The 23,607-nt window shown below is 66.4% G+C and overlaps 2 protein-coding genes and 1 long non-coding RNA gene across 3 annotated transcripts; 2 read left to right on the top strand and 1 right to left on the bottom strand.

Moving 5' to 3' along the window:
- The first annotated feature begins 590 nt into the window (after positions 1-590).
- On the top strand, positions 591-4,427 carry LOC132245632 (uncharacterized). The gene is made up of 2 exons (XR_009457340.1): positions 591-4,117; positions 4,209-4,427. It is a non-coding gene; the product is annotated as an uncharacterized LOC132245632 (long non-coding RNA).
- Positions 4,428-10,273: 5,846 nt separating this feature from the next.
- SLC1A5 (solute carrier family 1 member 5) lies at positions 10,274-18,882 on the top strand. The gene is made up of 8 exons (XM_059719376.1): positions 10,274-10,857; positions 13,800-13,842; positions 14,036-14,122; positions 14,515-14,681; positions 15,330-15,563; positions 16,049-16,243; positions 16,823-16,957; positions 17,218-18,882. The coding sequence occupies exons 1-8, from the start codon at positions 10,301-10,303 to the stop codon at positions 17,426-17,428; spliced, it is 1,629 nt and encodes a 542-aa protein (XP_059575359.1). The 5' UTR covers positions 10,274-10,300; the 3' UTR covers positions 17,429-18,882.
- A 1,024-nt stretch (positions 18,883-19,906) lies between these two features.
- Positions 19,907-23,030, bottom strand: FKRP (fukutin related protein). Its single transcript, XM_014593809.3, has one exon. It carries the CDS (start codon positions 23,025-23,027, stop codon positions 21,492-21,494), a length of 1,536 nt encoding a protein of 511 aa, XP_014449295.3. The 5' UTR covers positions 23,028-23,030; the 3' UTR covers positions 19,907-21,491.
- Between the last annotated feature and the right edge of the window lie 577 nt (positions 23,031-23,607).

Raw genomic sequence — 23,607 nt, 5'->3', positions numbered from 1 at the left:
CCCATGCCCTTCTCCTCCCAGCTATAAACCTGCCGGCATGAACGTTGAGCCTCTGTTTCCTGGTTTTCCGGAGCTGACGCTCTTTATTTCCCGGTCGCGTGTCTGAGGTTCGAGTGCTGCTGAAGCCAGCGGCCTGGGAGCCAGGAGCGGTGCTGACCCCTAAACGCCGCGTCCCTCCCGGAGCCGCGGGCGGGAGCCAGGAGGTAGGTGCAAGGGCTCTGCTTCACCCAGCCCCGCGGGACGGGTGCGTGTGCAACCCAGCCGACCGCGGCCGGTTCCCCGCAGGGCGGGCAGGGCCAGCGAGGCAGAGAGGCCGTCGACACCCTCTTCGGCTGCGACCCGTGGGACGCTGGACCGAGGCAGCACGATGCCCGTCCAGGGAAACGCGAGCCAGGGCTCTTCCCCGCCGGGCCCTGGGGAAGGAGCCTGGGGTCCCGGCGTCTCGCCTCGCCCCTCGCTCCAGCTCGTCCCCGGTGCGAGGCAGCACGGGAAAGGAGCCGTGTGCGCGTCCGTCGCATCCAAATGGGCAACGGCTCCAAAATGCGCCTTGCAGCGACAGCGAGCGGAAATTTTTACATGTGGGGGGGGTAAATCTCTCCAATTGGACTTTTGCCTGGGTTTTAAACGGCACTTTGCTTTTGATTGTTCTAGTTTCCTGTGCTCGGGGCTCCTGAGACGCGGCCCCGCCGGGCACCGTGAAGACGGTCTTTGCCCTTGGCCCGCTCTCGGCTCCGCCGGCCACGGGCGAGGCAGGGCTGTCTGCCCTCCGGGCCCACGCCGCGCCGCGCCCGCGATGCTTGATGTCAATGGGACTCGGAGCCAGTAAAGCAAGCCCAGGGCCAGCTGGGCCGGCAGGGACTTGACTCGTTGCAGAGCCGGGAGCGGGCGTGACGGGGCAGGAAAGCAGGACGGAGCGTTTCCAGCCGCGGGCGCCGAGGACGTGTCGGCAGCTGCAGCCGGCGGAGCGTGCAGACGAGGAGGGACGTCCTGCCTCGCGGCGCCGGGGGAGTCTCCGTCCCCGGGAACGGTCGGGAGCAGACCCGTGGCTGGGGGCATGGTTTAGATCCTGCCCTGAGCAGGGGCCTGCACTAGCTGTGGTCTCGGGAGGTCCCTTCCCAACGACCCTATACCCTAAATGCGTCGGTCACTGGCTTTGCTCCTCGGGAACATAAAACTTACAGCAGAAAGGGATTTTCCGTTCCCTAGACGCCCCGTAGCCTAGCCGGTCGATTTTGCTTTGGTACGAGAGTGCCGACTTTGCACGGACCTCGTGGTGTCAGTACGACCCCCAGGGAGGGCGCGACTCTCCCGGGATCCAGCCGCCTTCCTATCCGCCCGGGCGATGCCCCGCACCTTCCTACCGGGAGACGCGCGGCCGAGCGATGGGGGCAGGGGACGACTGCTTTGGCACTGCCGCCCTAGTTAACTTGCAACTACCCCCGTGTGTCAACACGTCCTCTGCATTGCGCAAGGTTTGTTTGGCTCCTGCCCCCGGACAAAACGTTGGGAAAGTAAAGAGGGAAAAACACGTTTGCCGGTTGCGAGCAGCGCGCTGGCTTCGAGACCCAAGGATTGGGAAACTGCGTCACTGTTTCCTCCTCCCGCCCGGCGGGATGGGTTAACGGCTGGGCCACATTCGTTGCCAGCAGATGAAGGGAAATGATGCGTCCCCTCTGTTCAGCCCTGGGGAGGCCACATCTGGAGTGTCCAGCTGTGGGCCCCGCTGCAAACGGGTGCGGACACGTTGGAGAGAGTCCAGTGGAGGGCAACGAGCGTGGTTTGGGGCTGGGGGACGGGACCGGTGAGGAGAGGCTGAGGGACTGGGCTGATTGAGTCTGCAGAAGAGAAGACCGAGGGGGATTGAATAACAAGCAGCCTTCACCTCCCTGCCGGGGGGGCTGCAAAGAGGATGGAGCTGGGCTGTTCTCGGTGAGGGCAGACGACAGGACAAGGAGCAATGGGCTCAGGCTGCAGCAAGGGAGGTTGAGGTTGGATATTAGGAAACTCTTGCTCAGGAGGAGGGTGGTGAAGCGCTGGAGCAGGCTCCCCAGAGAGGTGGGGAGTCTCCATCCTGGGAGGTTTCCAAGATCCTGGTAAACAGAGCCTTGGCTGGGATGATGTAGGTGGGGCTGGTCCTGCTTCATTGCACTAGATGTGACCTCCTGAGTCCCTTCCAGTGGTAGTTTCCTACGGTATCAATTAGAAAAGGCAGGAAACCCTTCCACAGGGTTTGGGAATGAGGCCAAAGGATGCTCCTGGAGAAAATAAGAGCTTGCATCTGGGGCTGTGAGTCCTGGGGCCGTAGTCTCCGTGGGTGTAAGCTGGCGGTAGGCTCAGTGGTAACGGGGGGGCCGGGTGCTGCAAGCCGGCGGGGGCTCCAGCGCGGTGGATTGAGCAACACTTGGTTATCCGTAAGCACGTGGGGGTGAGAAGCTGCAGAAAACAGCATGAAATACCTGCAGCCCGGATGCAAGCAGGGATTGAAGTGCGAGAGAAGGGGAATCGCGCCTGGTCTGATGTCTCACTTCTGCGCTGGCTGGTTGGGGCTCCTCGGGGCCTGGGGAAGGCAGGGCTGGGCTGAAGCACAGATTCGTAGCTGTTCGGGCTGGAAGATCGCGGGTCCAGCCCCTCGCACTTGGGCAGGACAGGCTGCCGGGCTCAGATGACCCCCTGCCCTTTCCTTCTCCAGGGCCCTGCCTGGGGTGCGGGGCTTGCTCCGGCTTCGGTGGCAGCTGCAAGGGCGACGTGGAGCCCCGCTGCGGGGGGACGGACTCCTGCACGATCCTCGTCGCCGGAGAGGTCTCGCTTCCCTGCTCTGGGGGCGTGGGGGTTCGGGACGCCTGCCCTTCCTGTGCTTCCTCCCGGGGCCCGCGACGGGCACCGCCCCGAATGGCCGGCACGGCCCCGCCTGCCGGGCCCTTTTCGGGGGCGCTTGCCGCGAAGACGCCGTGGACTGCGCTGGACCTCAGACCCAGTGCATCACGTTAGCCGGACCTTAAACGGTAGATGCAGTTCCTGGGTCCTGCTGGGACGTTCCCGTCTGGTTGCTGCCCCTCAGGCGGGGAGGGTGGTGAGGACTCCTGGCTCTGAGGCCGGGGGCCACCGGCTCTCGTGTGGTCTGGGGGAGATCTTCCCTTCGTGGTGCGCCAGCGGCCCCCCGCGCTCTCACGGCCGGAGCGCCACAGATCTTCGCTCCCACCCAGGCAAAGGTTATTGTGCTCGCTGAATGGACGAGCCCCCCGGGCTGGCGCTTCCAAGGGAGTTTGGCAGCTGCGTGCCTGGCTCCCGTGACCCTCACGGGCTCTATTTTTAGGCTTCTTTGAAAAAAAAATTCAACCTGCATCAGTCATTTGAGCTGCATGAGGAACAGAGCCAGGAGCTGAGCCCAGCTCGTCCGAGTCCCAGCCCAGCGCTTGCATTTAGCGCCCAGCACCCTTCTGAGATCCCACTTCTGCCACCACGGGGAGCTGCACCTTCGCCCGTGAGACTGAGCTAGGCCCGAGAGAAAGCTTCTCCGGACCCCGGCTCCAGCCCAGCACCACTGCACTGACCACAGCCCATGGGAGGCCGAGCTGCCCCGCAGGAAGGCGCAGGCCACAGGGCTGTGGTCAGTGCAGCTTGGCCTCCCGCGGGCGCTCGCCTTCTGCACGCAGGCGCTTCCTCGACAGACTGGGAGCCGGCTGGTGGATCGTGACGGGGAACGTTTGAGCGGGCGTCGAGAAGCCCCAGAGGAGCCCGCAGCTGGCACGAGGATGATGATGGCAGCCATGTCCTGCTTCGGTCGCCGGCGGCCCGCCCTGCAGGAGGAGACTCCAAATCCCTGGCCCCTTTGGAAGCTGCGGGCCAAAATGTGGGAGGGGGTTTCTGTGGGACTCCTCGTGTGCTTAAATTAGACCCCCCGCTCGAGCCCCTCCTGGACGCGGCGTCTTGGCTATCACCACAAGCTGTGTGCAGGCCTCGGGGCATGGGGGATATTCCTGAATTGCAAGAAAAAGCCTCGATTTTTCCTGTACTTTCTTTCTAAACCAGTGGCTTTCAGGCGGTGGTCCACGGGTGCCTGGGGGTCCGCAGACGACGTCTAAGGGGTCCACAAGAGATGCCTGCGGTCAGTCACAAAGTATGTGCACACCCACACTTTCAGTTCAAAGGGGTCCACGTCTCCGTCTAAGTGTCCAAAGTGGTCCGCGCCTCTGTTTGAAATTGTTTAGGGGCCCACAGAAGGACAAAGGTGGAAACCGCTGCTCTGAACCGAAGGCGCCGGCTGGGCCGTGGGGAGAGCTCAGGCTTTCCTGCCCTGGCGGGTACGGCCCCCGCCTGCCTCAACGAGCCGCGAGCGTCACCGCTCCCGATCTCGCGCTCCCAAATCCCGGGCGCCGGGAACACCGCGCTGCATCCAGAGGTGGCATTAAAATAGAAAGGAAAATGTGTGGAAGTGTCTGATTCTCCATTTGGGGGGAGGGCGAAAGCCCACGTCCCCTTTCATTTTTCTCTTCCCTTTTTTTTCTCCCCCCTTTTCAGCAGGAAAGTGGAGGGAGCACGTGCGCGTGCGCACATACACTCACACACACACGCAGGGATGCACACATGCACGCACAGACCCTTTTTCAGTCACAATCCGATAGGTGACGACCCCCTTCCTTTGAGCAAGTCTTTTCGGCGCTGGCGTGCTTGGTTCCCACCGGTTGAGGCTCGAGGCCACTCCTCGTCAGACTCACGCTCGCCCCCTGGGAAAACGCCGGCCCAGACCTTTTAGTTACAGAAAGATGGTAAAGCAAGTCTTCTCTTGCAAAGACCTTGACAAAGCCCAGGATGGGGCAGAATAGTTTGGACACTGGATTCCCCTTGGAAATCTCTGGTCAGCTATTGATCTGGTGAACCATTTTGCACACGCGGCACACTTTCAAGACCCCGTGGAAGGTCTCTCGTGCGCCCCGGGGTGTCGCAGCTCCCTGGCTGGGGATCACCGACTTGCACCAAAACCAACCGGTACGTGCTTCTTTGCCGCTAGCTCTGGCGAGCACGCTGCCTATCCTGCAAATACTGATTTCCTGCACCCCGGTGAAATCGGTGGAGGATCCCGAGGAGAGGGGACCGCTCGGGGTTCAGACAGGCAGCAAACGGAGCGTTTCCTTGCCGTGGAAGTCCTCCGCCCTCCGCCCCAGCCGTGCTCGCTATTGCACCGCGGGGGGAAGAGCAGGAAGCGTTCCCCGTTCCCCCGTCTCGCCTCCGCGCTCGCTGATCAACGGCGGCCTAAAGCGAAAGTCTCACTGAACCACAACAAAACATTTTCCTTGCACCGCTTCCCCTCCAGGCTTTGCCGTAAAACCAGGAAGGTCCTGCGAGACGCGTTGAAATCACCCGCTCAAAACTACGAAGAAGAAACGCCCCAGGAAGAAATGGATGCGCAGTTCGGCGAGCTGCTACCGCGACTTGGCGTGTTCGGTCGGAGCAAAACCAGAAGCAAGGTGGATCTGCACGTCACCGTCCTCCAGAGAGATGATGATCACGGCTGGGAAAGACCAGAGTTAGCAGGTCGGACCTCGCCTTGAATTGACAGAGAAATGGGAGCAAGGTTGAAGATCCTAGGGCACTAGCTTCAGGCACTGCAGCCCAAGTTAAGGCGCATTAAGGGTGCACGTCTACACGTGCAGGTATCAAACTTACAAAAGCAGTGCGGGGCAAGTAGCTGAAGCACACTAACGCACGTGTAGACACGGTGAGGCACATTAACGCTGTGTATGGACTGACTCGGGACTAGCTGTAGTCGCACGTCAGTCTGTGCGCGTGGTGTTAATGCGCTTTAACACATGCACGTGTAAAGCGAGCCTGGGGGCGACTGTGGAGCCCGGGCACGGGGTGCAGGGAGCTGCTACGTGTCTCCTTGCCTGGACTCTGCGGTTCTGCCGCTTCGGGAGGAGGAGGCTTGTCCGGCTGGATCGGGAACAGTCCCAGACGGTTGGAAAAGGGCAAAGCTAGCGCCCGTCTGCAAGAAAGGGGAGGAGAGGATCCGGGGAGCCACAGAAAGGTCGTGGAGCAGGTCCTCTGGGGATCCGTTTCAAAGCAGTGTGAGGAGAAGGGGATCAGGGATCCACCATGGGCAAGTCATGCCCGACCAACCTGATCGCCTTCCGCGAGGGGGGGACTGGCTCCGCGGATGCGACAGACTGGACTCCAGCGAGGCCGAGGGGACTGGGCTGATCGAGTCTGCAGAAGAGACGACCGAGGGGATTGAAGAGCAGCCTCCAGCTCCCTGCTGCGGGTGAAAGAGGAGTCGGGGCAGGGCACACGGCATCCTGACACCCTCGCCCCCCACCAACCTCAGCCGGCCCAGGGAGGCGAGCGTGCCAGCAGAGCTGGTGCAGCGTAACGGGACCGAGTGCGAATGCCACAGGCTGCAGAGCGAAGAAGGCCGGGCTGCGGACGTTTCTCCGAGCGCAGACACGGCGATGGACACGCACGCCGCGTTTCCCCTCCAGCCATGTCCCTCCAAGTCAGCCGGTGCAGGCGGCGCAGGGAGCGCGGGACCCACAAGCCCAAGAAGGGTGGCTGTGCCTAAAGGAAACGATCCTTTGGGCACAAAGCAAGATGATCCCCGAGCGAGGCAAAAGAGGGAAAGGGGCCAGGAGGCTTCCATGGCTGACCAGAGAAATCCAGGGCAGCCTAAGGGCCGAAAGGGGAGCACTTAAAAAGTGGAAACAGGGTGAGATCACTAAAGATGAATATACCTCCTCTGCTCGTGCTTGTAGGGAGGCAGTTAGGCGGGCCAAAGCTACCATGGAGCTGAGGATGGCAACCCAAGTAAAGGACAACAAGAAATTGTTTTTTAGATATATAGGGAGTAAAAGGAAGGCCCAGGGAGGAATAGGACCGCTGCTAAATGGGCAGCAGCAATTGGTGACAGACAGGGGGGACAAGGCTGAACTCCTCAACGAGTTCTTTGCCTCAGTGCTCCTAAGCGAGGGGCACGACAAGTCTCTCACTGGGGTTGTAGAGAGGCAGCAGCAAGGCGCCAGACTGCCATGCGTAGACCCTGAGGTGGTGCAGAGTCACTTGGAAGAACTGGATGCGTTTAAGTCGGCAGGCCCGGATGAGCTCCATCCGAGGGTGCTGAAGGCACTGGCCGACGTCATTGCAGAGCCACTGGCGGGAATATTCGAATGCTCGTGGCGCACGGGCCAAGTCCCGGAGGACTGGAAAAGGGCCAACGTGGTCCCCATTTTCAAAAAGGGGAGGAAGGAGGACCCGGGCAACTATAGGCCAGTCAGTCTCACCTCCATCCTTGGTAAAGTCTTTGAAAAAATTATCAAGGCTCACATTTGTGAGAGCCCGGCAGGGCAAATTATGCTGAGGGGAAACCAGCACGGGTTTGTGGCAGGCAGATCGTGCCTGACCAATCTAGTCTCTTTCTATGACCAGGTTACGAAACGCCTGGACACAGGAGGAGGGGTGGATGTCGTATACTTGGACTTCAGGAAGGCCTTCGATACGGTATCCCACCCCATACTGGTGAACAAGTTAAGAGGCTGTGACTTGGATGACTGCACAGTCCGGTGGGTGGCGAATTGGCTGGAGGGTCACACCCAAAGAGTCGTGGTAGATGGGTCGGTCTCGACCTGGAAGGGTGTGGGCAGTGGGGTCCCGCAGGGTTCGGTCCTTGGACCGATACTCTTTAATGTCTTCATCAGCGACTTGGACGAGGGAGTGAAGTGTACTCTGTCCAAGTTTGCGGATGACACAAAGCTATGGGGAGAAGTGGACACGCTGGAGGGCAGGGAACAGCTGCAGGCAGACCTGGACAGGTTGGACAAGTGGGCAGAAAACAACAGAATGCAGTTCAACAAGGAGAAATGCAAAGTGCTGCACCTAGGGAGGAAAAATGTCCAGCACACCTACAGCCTAGGGAATGACCTGCTGGGTGGCACAGAGGTGGAAAGGGATCTCGGAGTCCTAGTGGACTCCAAGATGAACATGAGCCGGCAGTGTGACGAAGCCATCAGAAAAGCCAATGGCACTTTATCGTGCATCAGCAGATGCATGACGAATAGGTCCAGGGAGGTGATACTTCCCCTCTATCGGGCGCTGGTCAGACCGCAGTTGGAGTACTGCGTGCAGTTTTGGGCGCCGCACTTCAAGAGGGATGTGGATAACCTGGAGAGGGTCCAGAGAAGGGCCACTCGCATGGTCAAGGGCCTGCAGACCAAGCCCTACGAGGAGAGACTAGAGAAACTGGACCTTTTCAGCCTCCGCAAGAGAAGGCTGAGAGGCGACCTTGTGGCTGCCTATAAGTTCATCACGGGGGCACAGAAGGGAATTGGTGAGGATTTATTCACCAAGGCGCCGCCGGGGGTTACAAGAAACAATGGCCACAAGCTAGCAGAGAGCAGATTTAGACTGGACATTAGGAGGAACTTCTTCACAGTTCGAGTGGCCAAGGTCTGGAACGGGCTCCCAAGGGAGGTGGTGCTCTCCCCTACCCTGGGGGTCTTCAAGAGGAGGTTAGACGAGTATCTAGCTGGGGTCATCTAGACCCAGCACTCTTTCCTGCCTATGCAGGGGGTCGGGCTCGATGATCTATTGAGGTCCCTTCCGACCCTAACATCTATGAATCTATAAGCCACTTCGTGTTAAAGCTGTTGAATTACGGGGCCCAGAAGCACTCGCGTGAGCGAGGTTTGCACGGGGCGTTGGGGCGGCAGCCGGGAGGCTCGGCCTGCTCTTCTCTGCACGTGCAAGCGAGCGAGCGAGGCCGGCGCAGACGACGCGACAGACGCAGCGCTGCTCAGGTGTGGTGTCATGAAGGTAAGTTGTGGACAGAGCTCCCGTCGTTACAGCGAGCTAGACACACGGGTATTATAGACCCAGAAGGTTTTAATTCGACTTGGGCTGTTTCCAGGGGAAAAAAGACAACGACTCTGCCCAAGAGAGCACACCCGCACGCTGCGCTACGGCAAGGGGAAGGCGTTAGCTCTTCGGAGGCAGCCTGCGTCCCGCGGCGCTGCCAGACCGAGGGAGACGGAAGCAGACGGGATAGGGGAGTTGTCACGGCCAGCCCTGATGGCCGCGGGCCGGCACCTGTCGGAAAGGCTGCGGCGACGTCTGCTCAGTTCTGTCTTGGGTTCGAGAGGAGAAATTGTGTCTGGACCTGGCTGACTTTGCTGTAGCTCCTGGAGGGGGGGAGATGGCGAACGCTGAGCCCGAGCATCACCCCCCAGCCGGGGGCCGGCCGGCCCGGGAAGAGCCGGGACTCGCCGCTCCTCGCCCGGCCGAGCTCCACGCTGCTGAGCGGACTCGGGTGCGGCGCGCCCAACCGACCTGAGCTGAGGGCCGGGGCTGACGAAGCCGGGCGCTGGGAGAAAGGAAACGGCAGGCCCTGCCCAGGAAAACGCACCCGGCCTTCCCCACGCTCCTTGCCCGTAACACCCGCGGTTGGTTTTCCTACCCGAGGCTGAGGGCGGGCGTGGGCCGGGCACGCAGGGACACCTCCACGGCCCGGCGCCTTCTGCCTCTGTCCGCTTCCTTCACCCGCCTCTTCCTCTCCTGTCCTTTCCCACCCCTCCCGCTCGCCCCTTTCCTCTGCTCCCTCCCCCTGCCCCCGCCATGGGGGGGGCAATCAGGGCCTGCACCTTCTGTGCTGCCAGCTCCGCGGGTGAGGTGGGCGAGTCGGGGGGGAAGAGCTGGGGGGCCGAGGAGGTGTCCGATGTCCGGGGGAGCTGGACGGGGTTTGAGGAGGCGGGGGTGGGGAGGGCGCAACTGGGAGCCACGTGGGGCAGATGGTGAGAGTGAGGGGTGGGGTGTGTTAGGTGGGGGGGTGGTTTGGGGGTGCCGGCCGGGTGCGGGGGGGGGGGTTGGTGCTGGGGGGGTGGTTGGTGGGGGGTGGGGGTTGGACAGCGCTGGTTTGGGGGTGGGGGGCAGTGTTGGGGGGGTGATTGGATGGCGCTGGTATAGGGCTGGGGGGGTGGTTGTTGGGGGTGGGGGGTTAGTCAGGGCTGGTTTGTGGGCGGGGGGGGTTGGACGGCGCTGGTTTAGGGTTTGGGGGTGGGGCGGCGGCGGGGGGGGTGGGGTCTGTTGGACGGCGCTGGGTTGGGGGGCGGGGCGGGGCGGTGCTGGGGGCTGCAGGTGCGGAAGCCGCCTGGTCGGGCGGCGGCTGGCTGACAGCCGGGTGAGGGGGGGCGGGGCGGGGCGAGGGGGCGGGACAAGGCGACCTCTAACGGGGCGGCGGGCGTGGCCTACTGGGGGCGGCCCCTGCACTGCATATAAAGGGGCGGGTCGGCGCGCGCGGGACAGTGCGGCGGTGGCAGCCATGTGCGAGGCGGGGGTCGTGAGCGCGGCGGGCGAGGAGAAGGCGGCGTCTAACGGGGTGGCGGCGGGGGCCGGGGCCGGGGCGCCGTGCGCGGCGGGCCGGGGCCGGGGCCGGGTGTGCGGCGGCGGCGGCGGGTGCGGGCGGTGGGTGCGGGCGCACGCGCTGGTGCTGCTGACGGTGGGCGGCGTGGTGGCGGGCGCGGGCGCGGGGCTGGGCGCGCGGCGGGCGGGGCTGGGCGGCGCGGCGGTGCTGGCGCTGTCGTTCCCGGGCGAGCTGCTGCTGCGGCTGCTGCGCATGATCATCCTGCCGCTGGTGCTGTGCAGCCTGGTGGCGGGCGCGGCCAGCCTGCAGCCCGCCGCGCTCGGCCGCCTGGGCGGGTGGGCGCTGCTCTTCTTCCTCGCCACCACGCTGCTCGCCTCGGCCCAGGGCGTCGCCATCGCCCTGCTCGTGCGGCCCGGCCTCGGCGCCGCCCCCGGGCCCGGCTCCGCCGCCGCCGCCGCCGCCGCCGGCCTGCCCGCCGCCAAGGAGGTGCGCGACTCCTTCCTGGACCTGGTCCGGTGAGTGCCCGCCCAGGAGCTCGTCTTGCGCGGTCCCTCGTGGCATCTGCCGGGCGTGGGCGCGGGCGCGGCCGTGCGGGGTGGGCGGACCCGCCCGGGCGGCTACGCGCGCGGTCGGGGATGGGGGAGCACTTGTCGGGGGCTTGAGCCGGGTGTAAGACCCCGGAAACACCGTGGGGGCCGGGAACGGGCAGAGACGGACCTGGGCCCGGGGGCAGCGAGCGCCCGGCTGCGTTGGGCCGTGGCACGGGTCCTAGCGCTGCCCGTGGAGCTCCTGAGCCGACCCCCTCGGATGCCGCGGCTGTGAGGACGGCCCCGCGCCCGTGCGGCGTTGGCGGGCGTGCCCAGGCCGAGCTGGATCCGGCTGGCAGAGCGGACGTTTCCACGCGGGGTCTCGGGAGCTCTGCCACCTCCTCCCTGCAGCGCCCAGCACAGCTACACCTGCCGCTGACGCAAGCGCCGCCTCGGCTGCAGGAGGGCGCGGCCGTGCCCGCGGGCTACAGCGCTCGCCAGCTGCGACCCGCGCGCTCCTGCCCGCCCGCGGCTCCGGGCTGTGGCCGCGTCCCCATCGCCTGCGTCGCCGCCCCCGTGCCCCTGGGTTTTGGGAGAGGGAGTCTCTTCCCCCGTCGCCCTGGCACGAGTGAGTCCTGACTTGGGTGATTCATCCCATCGTGCTGCTAAAATGAACCTACAGCCTGGGGCTGGCGAGACTTTTCCATCCGGCTTCCCTCGCCGCCGTACGCTGCCAAGAGCGCGGTTGCTGCGAAACTCCCGCCACGCTTCGGAAGGGAAGCGCGTCACAGAAATGTCCTGTTCCCCTCGCGTCTGGCCGGAAAAACCCCGAGCTGCCCGGTGCGAGGGGAGGAGGCGCGATGCTGATGCAATGCCGCCTCCCTCTTGAGTGCTCCTCTCGCCACGTGTGCCACTGCGGTCGGTCGGGGCAGTCTCTGCCTCGCTTCCCCTGGGAGGCGCTCCCTAGTGCCGGCCGCAGAGATGAACGTGGCTCCAGTTCTGTGTCTCCGGTGCTGGGACTCGGGCAAGTCTCGTCGCACAAAGAAAGCCTCCCTCGCTGCCAGCTGCCAGCGAACGGGCTCGTCTTCCTCTCCCTGCGGGTGGAGGGACCCTGGCAGCGCCCGTGGATTTCCAGGGCAATGGGGGAGTCGTGCCGACTGCCCCTTCGAGCACAAAGCAGCTTGCAGGGGGCAGGGACCTTGTTGCCCCGTGGCTGTTGCGGGGCATTTCTGCAGAGAGCCGGGGTCTGCGCTGGTGGGCTTGCACACGAGACCCTCTGACCCACCTGCTGCGGAGCAGGGCCGCAGACTGCTCCAGGCAGTGCTTCTTGGGGTCGTTCGACCCCATGTCCCCCTTGGAGAATGCCACCTCTTGCTTTCGTTCTTGACAACGGGGAACAATAGTGGAGCGGTTCTGCTGTTGCGAAAGGGCTGGGGGCGTCTGCAGGAAGCCTCTGGGCTCATCTTGACTTGCACACGCCAGTGCCGGTGTGGCGTGGCGCCAGGCAGCACCATCGCAGCATCTTTGGGACCCTTGGGAGGGAGGCATAGGGGGGAGCAGCCCCGCTGAGGTTCGCTGCTGCGGCTTTCCTGGTGGAGGTGACCTGTTCTGGGGCCGCGGCCAGGGGGACGCGGCGTCGGTCAGCGCTCCCGGGCACAGCGCGCGGTCCCGTGGAGCTGGTGTCGGCCGTGGGCTGGGCTGCCTCTGTCGTGGGGAGTTGGGCTGCGATGGGAGCGGGTCCCGGCCTAGTCGCGCGGGTGGACGCCCCTAGCGCACGCTAGACCGAAGCGGGACGTGATGTGCCGAAGGGCTTCTCCTACCATGCGGCGTGACGAGTGCTGTAGGACGCCAAGACGACACTAACGCTTCCCAGGCTTCGGCATGACCCCTGTGCTCCTGCTACGGAGGTCAGGGTATTTTTAGGCCTTCCTTGGAGACTTTGGCTGGGATGGACTGGGCTGTGCCAGTGCTTCTGCTGCGGCCACCCCTGCAGGGTCTTGCCCCTCTGCTCCCCATGAGACCCATGCTATATCTGGGGTCAGGAAGGGATTTCTCCCCCAGGTCAGACGGGTACGGATGTGGGGCAGGGGCACCTCTGCGTGTAGCAGGGATCTCTGCCTGGGATCTCTCCTGCGTCTGCGCACCCCTCGTGGGCCAGCGCGGCCCCTGCTCTCCAAGTCCCTCCTGGCCTTCACGCGGGTGAATCCAGAGGCTGGTAATCCCTCACCTTAGTGGCAGATCGCGCCCGCCGGGAGGCAATGGGCTGCATTGCGGGAGTGCAGCAGGCGGTCGCCAGCGTCTGGGCTGCAGCCCTGCAACGCGGGGCCAGGGCCTGCGCTCACCGCGCTTTGCCCAGAGCCGCCGTCCCGAGCCAGGGCATTGTCCGGTGCCAGCCGAGCGGGCGATCGCCCCCGACAGCTCGCAGCCCTGAGGTGGAAGCGCAGGAGCCGGCCCTGCAAGGGGGTGAAAGCCGCTGCTCTGCCCTGTCACCTCTTGGAGGATGGAGCCAGGCAGCTGAGCCTCCTGGCACTGCTTGCTCGTTAGCATGGGGGCTGGGGCAGAATCAACCTCATTAGCTCGGCCAGGGAAGGGGCACCAGCAGTCTCAAGCCGCCGAGCCCGCCCGGCTAGGTCTGCCGTCGCCTGCGTCCTCCTGCCACGTGCTCGGTCGGCCGTGGCACCCCGGGGCCACGCACGTCTGCCTGCCGGGCCTTTGTAGCAGCAGTGACAGCCGAGCCTGGGGGTGCCGGGGCGGCGGGGTCGGAGCAGCCTGAAGCCTGCGCGCTCCTCTCGGTTGTGCTCGGCGTCTCGTACCGCAGCGGCAGGACGCTGCCCCGCGGAGCTGTGCCGGGGAGGAAGGGAGGGCGGCATGGGGGGTTCTTGCAGTCTTGTCCTCTCTGTGCCCCTCAATGCCCTCTTCTCTTCCCACAGGAACATCTTCCCCTCCAACCTGGTCTCGGCCACTTTCCGCTCGGTAAGTGTCTCGCTCTGTCCCGTGTTTGGCCTCCCTTCCTCCCCCTCTCTCCGTCCCCCTTGGAGAAGGCTGGGGGTCCCCCTGCTCCAAGGACATGAGCCCAGTAAAGCAGAGGGGGCTTGGGCAGGCCCTGCCGGGGACCAGCGTGCCCGCGTATGGCCCCGTGCAATAGCTTTTCCCTCTGTCCCTGCAGTACGCCACGTCCTACAAGCTGGTGGAGATCAAGAAGAACATCACGGATGAGCTGGGGGTCATCAACGAGACGGTGGTGGTGGAGAAGGTGAGCGGCGGTGCTGTGGCCGGCCGGGCTAGACGGCTCCCAGCCAAGCTCCGGGCAGCTGGTGCCAGTCCCGGGTGTGCAGATTCGGCAGGGGGCTCCTGGCAGGGAAGGGCGAGGGTGCTCCGCATCCTGGCAGAACGGCTGGGTGCTCTGTCCACGACACCTCCCGGGCCCGCGCTGGAGCCGCCAGGGCCTCGGTGCAGTGCCGTGCGCTCGGGAGCAGCCTGGGAGCTGGGCTGCGAGCGGTGCGTGCTGTCCCGTGCTCCCGGGTGGGGACGGAGATGCGCCAGCCTGTAGCTCCCCGCTCTGGGATGCGGCTCTAGAGGAGGTCCCGGGGGTCCCCGTGGGTGCCTTCTGCAAGGCTGCGGCTGACCGCCCCGCTCTCGGCTCAGGTGCCCTGGGGCGAGGAGGTGGAGGGGATGAACATCCTGGGCCTGGTGGTCTTCGCCATTGTCTTCGGGATCGCGCTGCGCAAGCTGGGCCCCGAGGGCGAGAACCTCATCCAGTTCTTCAACTCCTTCAACGAGGCCACCATGGTGCTCGTCTCCTGGATCATGTGGTGAGTCGGGAGCCCGTGCCGGGGCCTGGGAGAGCAGCAGGGAGCGGGTTCAGGCCCTGATCTGTCCCGGGGCTCAATGCAGGCTTCTGGGTGGGAGGAAACATTAGGAGCCTCTGGTGATGGGGATGAGTGGAAAGAAGGGGGCTCAGGACAAGGGGGACCCCAGGCCCGCCCTGTTGCCTGCCATGGACGGGGCTTTCCGCACCTGCCAGGGGCTGCTGCATCTCCTTTCTCCTGGGGCCCAGGCCCCAGGGTGGCCTCGGCTGTGGCCCGGTGTGGGGGCCTCCGGCCTGGGGCAACGGAGGCTCCACGGAGCCCCCAGGCAGCCCCGTTCTGGTGCTGGGAGGAGGCTGCATCCCTCGTGGGGGCCCTGCCTTGGGCTGAGCTGGAAGAGGAAGGGCTCCCCACTTCATGGCAGCAGGGAAGCCTGACCACCCTGGGTCACAAACCCACGGGCTGGATGTCTTCCTCGTGGGCCCCAGGACCCGAGAGACTGTCCCTGTCCTGCCGATCCCCGCAAGGGGCAGGGAGCCAGGACTCCTGGGCTCTCCCCTCCATGTGAGCCACGGCCCTGCCCCGGGGAGGCTGCCGGGGTCAGGCCCCGAGCCAGTGCGTGCTGCAAGGCTCATCCGCCTCCCGACCCCGCAGGTACGCGCCCCTGGGTATCATGTTCCTGGTGGCTGGCAAGATCGTGGAGATGGAGGACGTGGCGGCCCTCTTTGCCAGCCTGGGCAAGTACATCGCCAGCTGCATCGTGGGCCACGTCATCCACGGCCTCTTGGTGCTGCCGGGCATCTACTTCATCTTCACGCGCAGGAACCCCTACCGCTTCCTCTGGGGCATCGTCACGCCGCTGGCCACCGCCTTCGGCACTTCCTCCAGGTACCCACGGCTGCCCGCCCCGAGGGAGGCCCACGTCTGGTCGGCGACCAGGCCGGGGCGTGTCTGACTGTTCCCGCGGTGGGAGAACTGGCAATTTTGGCCCTCGGTGGAGCTCGTACAAGGAAAAATGCTCCTCCAGTTGTGTCTTGACACCTGTTAGCAGTTGCTCACGGACAGCTGGCCGTGGCATCTCCGTGGCCTGCAGCGCTCCCTGCTGCGTGCGATGGAGGCCAGGAACCGGGCAGGGACGGACTCTTGGCTCTGCGGGCGCTGGCGTTGCATGCTGGCGCTTCTCGTCCTTGGGTTTCGGGGTGGGGTCAGGAAGGAACTTCCCCCATCAAATGGGGGTGCTTGGGGCGCAGGCTGCTAGGCTGGATATAGCTGAGCCCACGTGGCACTGGGGGGGGGGTGGCATGGGGCCATGCCCTTGAGTGGGTGAAGCTGGGGGGACCTGCACTGAGGCACTGCTGCCCCTGCCCCCCCAGCTCGGCCACGCTGCCACTGATGATGAAGTGCGTGGAGGAGAACAACGGCGTCTCCAAGCACATCAGCCGCTTCATCCTGCCCATCGGAGCCACGGTCAACATGGACGGTGCCGCCCTCTTCCAGTGCGTGGCCGCCGTCTTCATCGCACAGCTCAACAACATCTCGCTGGACTTCATCCAGATCATCACCATCCTGTGAGTGGCAGGGGGCCGGGCCCTCACCCCGTGCCCACCTTGGAGGGGCAGGCGGGTCCGGGAGGGAGCAGGGGTGGGGTGGGGAGGGAAGGTGCTGTCCCAGCTCCTGGCTAGGCTGTCTGGCAGGGCTACCTAGGCTGCCAGCGGCGCTTGGAGCTGCTCAGCGTGACCTCCCCGGCCTGGCTGGGCCGTGTCATGGGCGGGGGATCCCCAGAGCCAGCATGGTGCTACTCTGCTAGCTCCTGCCCCTGGCCTGGCTGCTGCGGGTGGCCCAGTTCTGCGCTCCCCAGGCCTCTGAGACGAACGCAGGGCCTGGGAGCCCCCAGCAGCTGCTGCCCTGGGGTGTCCGGCCTCCCCTGCTGTCCCTGGCAGCAGGGCACTTGCCAGCCCTGCCTTGGCAGCAGTGTGCAGCAGTGCCACAATTGTCCCAGGTCTCGATGGAGCCGGGTGCTGCCTCCTGGCGCAGAAGGGCTGGCTGGGGGCAGGCCTGCTCTGGCCCCCTCCGCTCAGCCCTGGCCTGGAGGGTCTGGCGCCGGAGGCCACGCAGCGCTCTGACCTCCCGGCGTCTTTTCCCCACAGGGTCACGGCTACGGCATCAAGCGTGGGGGCGGCAGGGATCCCGGCCGGCGGCGTCCTCACTCTGGCCATCATCCTGGAGGCCGTGGGGCTGCCCACCAACGACATCTCCCTCATCCTGGCTGTGGACTGGCTCGTGTGAGTGACCCAGGCTGGGCTGCAGCCACTTCTCCCCATAATGGGAGGGGGGTGATGGACCTGGGGCCCAGTGGGCATGGGAAAGGAGCTCGATCCCAGGTGGGAGGGTTTGCTCTGGACTTGGTGGGGTTGGATCCTGCCTTGTCGCTTCCTCTGTGCTCCGGGGAGGGTGTGGAGCCGGCGTTGGAGGGGGCTGGGGCTGGGCTGCGGTGCCCGGGCGCGTGCAGGGCCTTGCTCATGGCTCCGTCTCGTGCCCGCAGGGACCGCACCTGCACCATCCTCAACGTGGAGGGCGACGCCTTCGGCGCAGGGCTGCTGCAGGCGCACATGGAGCGCAGCGGCCAGGCCGTGGCCGAAGAACTAGTGGAGGTCAAGGCGGACGGGCTGGCGCCAGGCAAGGGCGAGGGCTCCCCGCTCCTCCGGACTGACCCCCCTGCCCCTGTGGATTCCTGCGAGGAGTCGGTGATGTGAGGGGCTGCGGCCGGCGGCTCCGCATCACGGACAGGCCGGACTGCACATTCCTGCTTCCTGGCCTGCTGGACTCGAGTGGGGGCCGGGCCCTCTGCCCCCGACTTCCAGTCTGCGCCGTGGTGCAGAGCCTCACTCCTGGGGCCCCGGCTGCCCCTCGCGTCCTGCCTGCCCCCCGTGACACTCGTGGACCAAGCACCCCCCAGACCCACGACTTGAAGCTGCAGCGGCGCGGTGCCCTGCCCCGCTGCCTCCTGCTGCAGCTGTGGCTGTGCCTGGCTCCGTGTCGCAGGGGAGCGATGTCGGTGGCCCATGCCGTGACTCTGGGGGACGTCACTTCTCAGGGCCCCGGGGCCCGCGGCCTAATTTATTTTGCTATTTTTAAAACGCTGGGAAGGAGGCTTGTCCTGGTTGCAAGGAGCAGGGTCCTGGGGCGAGGTCTGCTTCAGGGGTGGGACCTGCGCTGCTGCCGCCGGGGTGGTCTTCTCGCACCTGGGTCTTTCAAACTGCTGATGCCGGCGGGGCCGCAGCTCTCCCTGGCAGCGCCTGGGCTCTCGCTGCATGCGCTCCAGGGAAGCGGGTCCGTGGAGGGCTCGGCCCCGAGCCGACGGGCATGGGAGCTGGCCTCGGGTTTTTAAACACTTGTTCTGTTGTGAACGCTGCTCTGGGCCACAGCCCACGTCCACTGGCCCTGCATCTGCTCCAGGGAAGCAGGGCCGTGGAGGGCTCAGCCCTGAGCCGGCCGGGGTGGGAAGGAGGGGGCACGGTACGTGGTCATTGGCTTGACCTCACATGGCCAGGACCCAGCCCGTCCTTCCCTGCCCCGGTCGTGTCCCACTGGAGCTGGCCTCGGGTTTTTAAACACTCCGTTATTTCTATTGTTTTTAACCGCGGCTCTGGGACCAGGACGGGCGGGCGCCCCTGGGTCTCCAGGCCCCCCTGCCCATGAGCCCCTCACCGTCCATGTCCTCAGGCAGCAACGGGCATTGGCCCTGCTCCCCTGGCGGGGGCTGAGCACCAGCTCCTCTCCAGTCATTCCAGCCTGGCCCCAGCGCTGCAGACACACGGACAGCCGGGGGGGGTCTGTGTCTGGGCGCTAGGGCCAGTCGGGGGTTCCTCCAGCCGTGGGGGACGGGTCGAGTGTGGGGGGCACCAGATCGCCTACGGGAGGGCGGCCCTCAGCAGTCGATCGCGGAGCCAGCAGCAAAACCGGAAGGGCGTTTCTAGCACCGCTTCCCGTTTTGCAGCTGGCACGTCCAGGGGGGGGGCGCGTGCCCCCCTACGTGTCGCCTACGCCTGGTAATTAATGAAGGCAGAGGGGCCTGGCAGCTCTGGACGGGAGGGTCCTGTGTCCCCAGGGTGCTGTGGGCAGCACGGGTCTCTTCATGCCGAAATGACTGTAACGGGTAAGGGTCTAATCAGGACTTCATTAGCAATGCAATAAACGAAGCACCCGAGCCTGGCCGCGTGCATGTCCTTTGCGGTGGGTGTGGGGCTGGCCTGGGCTTAGGGCCCTGCCCCAGGGTGGCACATGGAGCCTCAGTCCTCATCCAGGACATCCCCCTCCCCTGGCGGGGGGCTGCCCTTGGCTGGGCATCGGGCTCTGTCGTGCCCTGCCACCGGGTCCTACCAGGCTGCATCAAGCACGTGCTGTCCCTGCCCCCCCGCTTGCTGCCTGGGGTGGGGACGTGGGGTCTGCTGCACCCTTGGGGCTCCCCTGTTCGGGACCCCGAGGCACAGTGACCCTGGGGCGATGCCCTGCCTGTAGCCGCACCCAGCGCGGGGCCAGCGGCAGCCTCCGGGCCACGGGGGGGCTGGACTGGGCCTTTGCAACCAGACCACGGGGGCCAGGAGTGGTGATCTCCAGCCTGCGGTGACACGGGGCAGGCAACATGCAGCTCGGCCTGGTGCATCTCCCCAAGCCCCGCTGGCTTGGGCCGAGCCCTGCAGCTGCCTGCTCCGGTTCTTCCAGCCGGTGCCGCTAGGCCGCGCTCCCGCGGGCCAGGAACCGTGCGTGGGGGTGCTGCCCTCTGCCGGCCCCAGCCTGCAAGCCCAAAGTATGCTCTGCACCCCCAGCACGAGGACCCAACACACGGGGGGCTTTACCCCCATGGACCGGGCAGTAATGCTGGACCACGCTCGAGCTGTGGGGAAGGTGCCGAGGGGAACGGGCTGGTGCGTCCTGGGCCCGGTTCTGAAAGGGGCGATGTGATGCCCTAGCCCAAGCCCCCCCCTTGAGGCTGGCAGGCTCTGGCAGGGGGCTCGGTGCACATGGGAGACCCCAGGCAGAAGCCATGCACCCCCAGAAAAAAAGGCAACCACCCCCCCATCTGTACTGCTAGAAGCAGAGGGACCAAGAGGATCTGCTAGAGCAGAGGGATCCCCTCCAGCCAGCGTGCTCCTGCCACTAGGCGCACCAGCCCAGTTCACTCCCACGGCCCCAGCTGCTCCGACTGCAGAGAAAAAAGCCCGAACCTTAACGAAGAGGAAGGGGCCAACAAGGGACCGGCCTTTATTCGTCTCCACCCCGCACCCCAGAGCAGAGCTCGCAGGGGACCGGCTCCACCCTTGGAGCAAGCGTCTGGGAACACGGGGAAGTCGGGGGGGGGGGGAGGCTTTGCAGGTGCAGGGTCGAATCCCACGGCAGCTGGCTTCATTTGGGGGTCGGATCAGATGACCGTACAGGGTGCAAGAAAAAGCCAGCAGCCTCCTGGGCTGTCTGAAGGAGCATCGCTTGCAAATCAAGGGCAGCGATTGTCCTCCGTCTGGCAGCGGGGAGCCCCGGGTGCAGGTCGGGCCTGCGCTCCCAGGGGGAGGTTGGAAGGGTCCGGCGGAGAGCGACGCAAGGGGTGAGGGGCCGGGAGACAGGACCGGGGGGTGAGGGGCGAAGAGACAAGGGGGGGATTTGATCCCAGTCTTGGGGCAACGGCAGAGAGGACGGGGACAGGCTTTTCTCTGTGGCCACAGGGGACGGGACTAGGAGCAATGGGCTGCAGCTGCAGCAGGGAAAACTGAGGCTGGAGAGGAGGAGGCACGTCCTGGCTCTGAGACAGACTCAGCTGGGAAGGGGGAGGTGGGCCCACTGGGCACGGGGTGGCCAAGCTGTCCCCTGCTCTGACCTCCCCCCAGGGCACACCTGCCCGGGTAACGGGCGTGGGGCTCGCGTCTCCCCCATGCAGCTCTGAGGCAGCATTGCCAAGAGCCCCCGTTCCCAGAGCTCGCTGCCCCTGGCCCGTGTGCCGTGAGCCGCCCACCGCAGGCCTGCGGCCTCCCCCTGCTCGGGGCAGACCTCCTCTTCAGCGTGGTAAACCCCCCCTTCCCCTCACTCCAACCAGATTCGAACTAAGGGCCGACAAACCCCCAGCCGCTCGGCACCGTTGAGGCAGCGGCATCATGACCACATTTCCTTGCGTGCCACCCCAAAAAATCAGCCCTCCAAACTGGGGGGGGTGACCTAGCTGGAAAAGATGCAGGGAGGAAGAGAAGCATGGAGACGATGCGCTCCAACGGCGGCCAACAGACCCTTTTTCCCCCCTCCATCCTGCCTTCCAGAAACAAGGCACGAATCTCATCAGCGGGCGCGTGACGAGCGGGGAGCACCGCACTTTCCCCTCCGCTGTGTGGGCCAGAGCCCCGGGCAGGCGTCCGCGAGCTGTTCTAGCGCCAGCCGATGCCGCAAGCGGTGGCAGACGGGACGCACCGGGCCGTCTCGGGCCTCTCTCTGCCTGGCAGGGTGGACCGGACGGAGCCCCGGTAGCCGCCTGGCCCCAGTCTCGGGCACAAGGGCTTCATCCCCACGACCCTGGGGTGTTTCGCCCCAGAGCTGCCCCACTGCGCATGCCCGAGCGGGCGACAAACCCGCGCCCCGGCCAGGACGGGACAAGTCTGAGCTGTCTGACTGCGAACCCGAGGGAGGCGGTGGTGGCGGTCCAGGTCACCTGCCCCGTCGTGCAGCTCGTCCTCAGCACCACGGCAGAGGCTGGACTTCCCCGGTGCTGGCGGCCCGTGGCACATCTCCCGGCACCCCTGGCCAGGGCAGTCTCTCTGGAAGGCGTGGGCCCGGCGTTCAGAGAGCCCCCTTGTCCAGCCTCTTCCGTGCGGGGTTGGGATACTCGGGGTTCTCGATGACGCCTGCCCCGAATTTCAGCTCCAGGAAGCCGCGGTGGTTGTTGGGCGCCATGGCCGTGAAGCCGGCGAAGGGCAGGGGCACCAGGGGCTTGAGGAAGTGCTCGGGGAACTCGACGTCCTGCCGGTGGTCCATCCACGTGTCCTTGGTCATGACGCCGTTCTTGGGGTAGAAGGGCCAGAGGTCGACGTGGAGGTGGTTGTGCTCGCTGTACTGCACCCGGTAGAAGTCGCCCTCGATGGCCTTCTCCCACACGAAGCCCTTCTCGTCCACGACGGAGCCCGCCTCGGCGCTGCGCAGCAGCTCGCAGTTGGGGACGTCCTCCAGGTAGATGCCCAGGTCCACGTCGTAGTCCCAGGGGATGATGTCCCCGTGCCGAGCCGCCCCCAGCAGCGTCCCGCCTTCCAGCCAGTACCGCACGCCGGACGCCTCCAGGACGCCGACGACGTAGCGGGCCGTCTCGCGGAGGGCCCGGAGGCAGCAGGGCGGGGTCCAGCGGTCCTGGTACAGGTACTCGGGCGTGTCGTCGTGCACGGTGCCGAAGCAGCGCGGCGTCTCCTTGCTGCACCCGTACCACTGCTCCCGGCCGTCCTCCAGCACCACCCGCTTGATGCCGAAGTCCTGGAAGAGCCGGCGCCGGCTGGCCTGGGCGCGCCGGTCGGCCTTCCACTGGTTGTGCGAGGAGGTGAGCAGGGGCTGGTGCAGCGAGGGGAAGGAGACGTCCAGCACCCGCACGGCCCAGCCCCGCAGCGCCGTCTGCACGAAGAGCGAGGTGAGCAGGGGCCGGGCCAGCGGCGTGGACAGGTTGAAGAGGTCCCTGGCGCGCAGCAGCACCACGGCGTCGCCCCGCAGCGCCCCGCACAGCCCGGGCGCGGCCGCCGCGCGGTACTCGGCCGCCCAGCGCCGCAGGCTCACGCGCAGGTCCAGGCACTGCAGGGGCCGCAGGGCCCGCACCGGCGCCGCCACCATGCGCACGCTGCCGCGCTCGGCCCGCAGCGCCTCCTGCATGCGCTCCAGCTGCCCCGCGCCGTCCGCCCGCGCCCCGTCCGGCACCAGCGCCACGAACTCCGTGCTCACGTGCGCCTCGGGCCGCCGCGCCGCGGCGGGCTGGTCGGCGGCCGGGCGCAGCACCAGCAGGCGGGCGCCGGGGCCGGGGCCGGGCGGCAGGCGCAGCGGCGGGTAGGGCGGCGCGTCCGCCACCACCAGCACGGGCGGCGCGGGGCGCTGGCGCAGGAAGGCGCGCGCCACCTCGGGCACGTAGTTCTCGAAGTCCTCGAACTCCCGCAGCAGCACGGTGAGGCCGGGCCGCGGGGCCGCGCTCGCGGGGCCGCGCTCGCGGGGCCGCCGCGCCGCCCGCCGCTGCAGGCGCGACACGTAGTACAGCACCAGCAGGTTCAGCGCGATGGCGAGCGCCAGCACGGCCTGGCACGGGCTCAGCCGCATGGCGCCGCCGCCGCCGCCGCCCGCTCCGCCCATGCGCGGGACGCGGCCCGCGCAGCCAATCGCGGCGCCGCCCGCCCTCACGTGGCCGCCAGCTCCGCGCGCCACACCAATCGCAGGCCGCAGCCCCGCCAGCTGTGGGTGGGGCTCCGGCCCGGCCCCGCCCCGCGCGGACGCGGCTCTCGCAGCACGCGGCGGGGCCTCCGGCTCCGGGAACGGCCTCGCGCGGGGCCCGCCGGCAGGTGCTGCGGGCTGTGGCGCGTCGCCCCGCTCGGCCCGGGCTTCGGCCCCGCGGGGGGAAGCGCTGCCGGCCGCGCCCGAGCTCGAGCGGTTGTGTCATACACATCGGTCTATCTCTACAGCTCTGTGCGCGCGCGTGTCCGTCCCCGCCGCTTGGCACGCGCGATGCCGAGCAGCTCCTGACACACGTGCGAGCCCCGCGCCAGCGGCTCCGACCCCCGCCCCCCCGCGCCGCCTCCACCCCGGCGAGGGGCCGAGACGGGCGTTGCTGCGGCGGGGGGGCGGGGGCGGCGCTGGCCCGGGCTGCCCGGAGCGGCGGAGAGACCTCTGCCCCCCCCCCCGTTAGCACTAGGGGGGGCCGTCCTGGGGAGGAGCC

The sequence above is a fragment of the Alligator mississippiensis genome, chromosome 15 (genome assembly GCF_030867095.1).
Source record: "Alligator mississippiensis isolate rAllMis1 chromosome 15, rAllMis1, whole genome shotgun sequence".
In the NCBI taxonomy this organism is placed as follows: domain Eukaryota; kingdom Metazoa; phylum Chordata; order Crocodylia; family Alligatoridae; genus Alligator; species Alligator mississippiensis.
The sequence above is the reverse complement of the archived record's forward strand: the minus strand, read 5'-3'. Positions and strand labels throughout refer to the sequence as shown.

Coding starts and splice junctions, on each gene's coding strand:
- SLC1A5 (XM_059719376.1), top strand. CDS start 10,301: ATGTGCGAGGCGGGGGTCGTGAGCGCGGCGGGCGAGGAGAAGGCGGCG. Junction 14,682..15,329: donor CTCGTCTCCTGGATCATGTG/GTGAGTCGGGAG, acceptor CCGACCCCGCAG/GTACGCGCCCCTGGGTATCA. Junction 16,244..16,822: donor ATCCAGATCATCACCATCCT/GTGAGTGGCAGG, acceptor TTTTCCCCACAG/GGTCACGGCTACGGCATCAA.
- FKRP (XM_014593809.3), bottom strand. CDS start 23,027: ATGGGCGGAGCGGGCGGCGGCGGCGGCGGCGCCATGCGGCTGAGCCCG.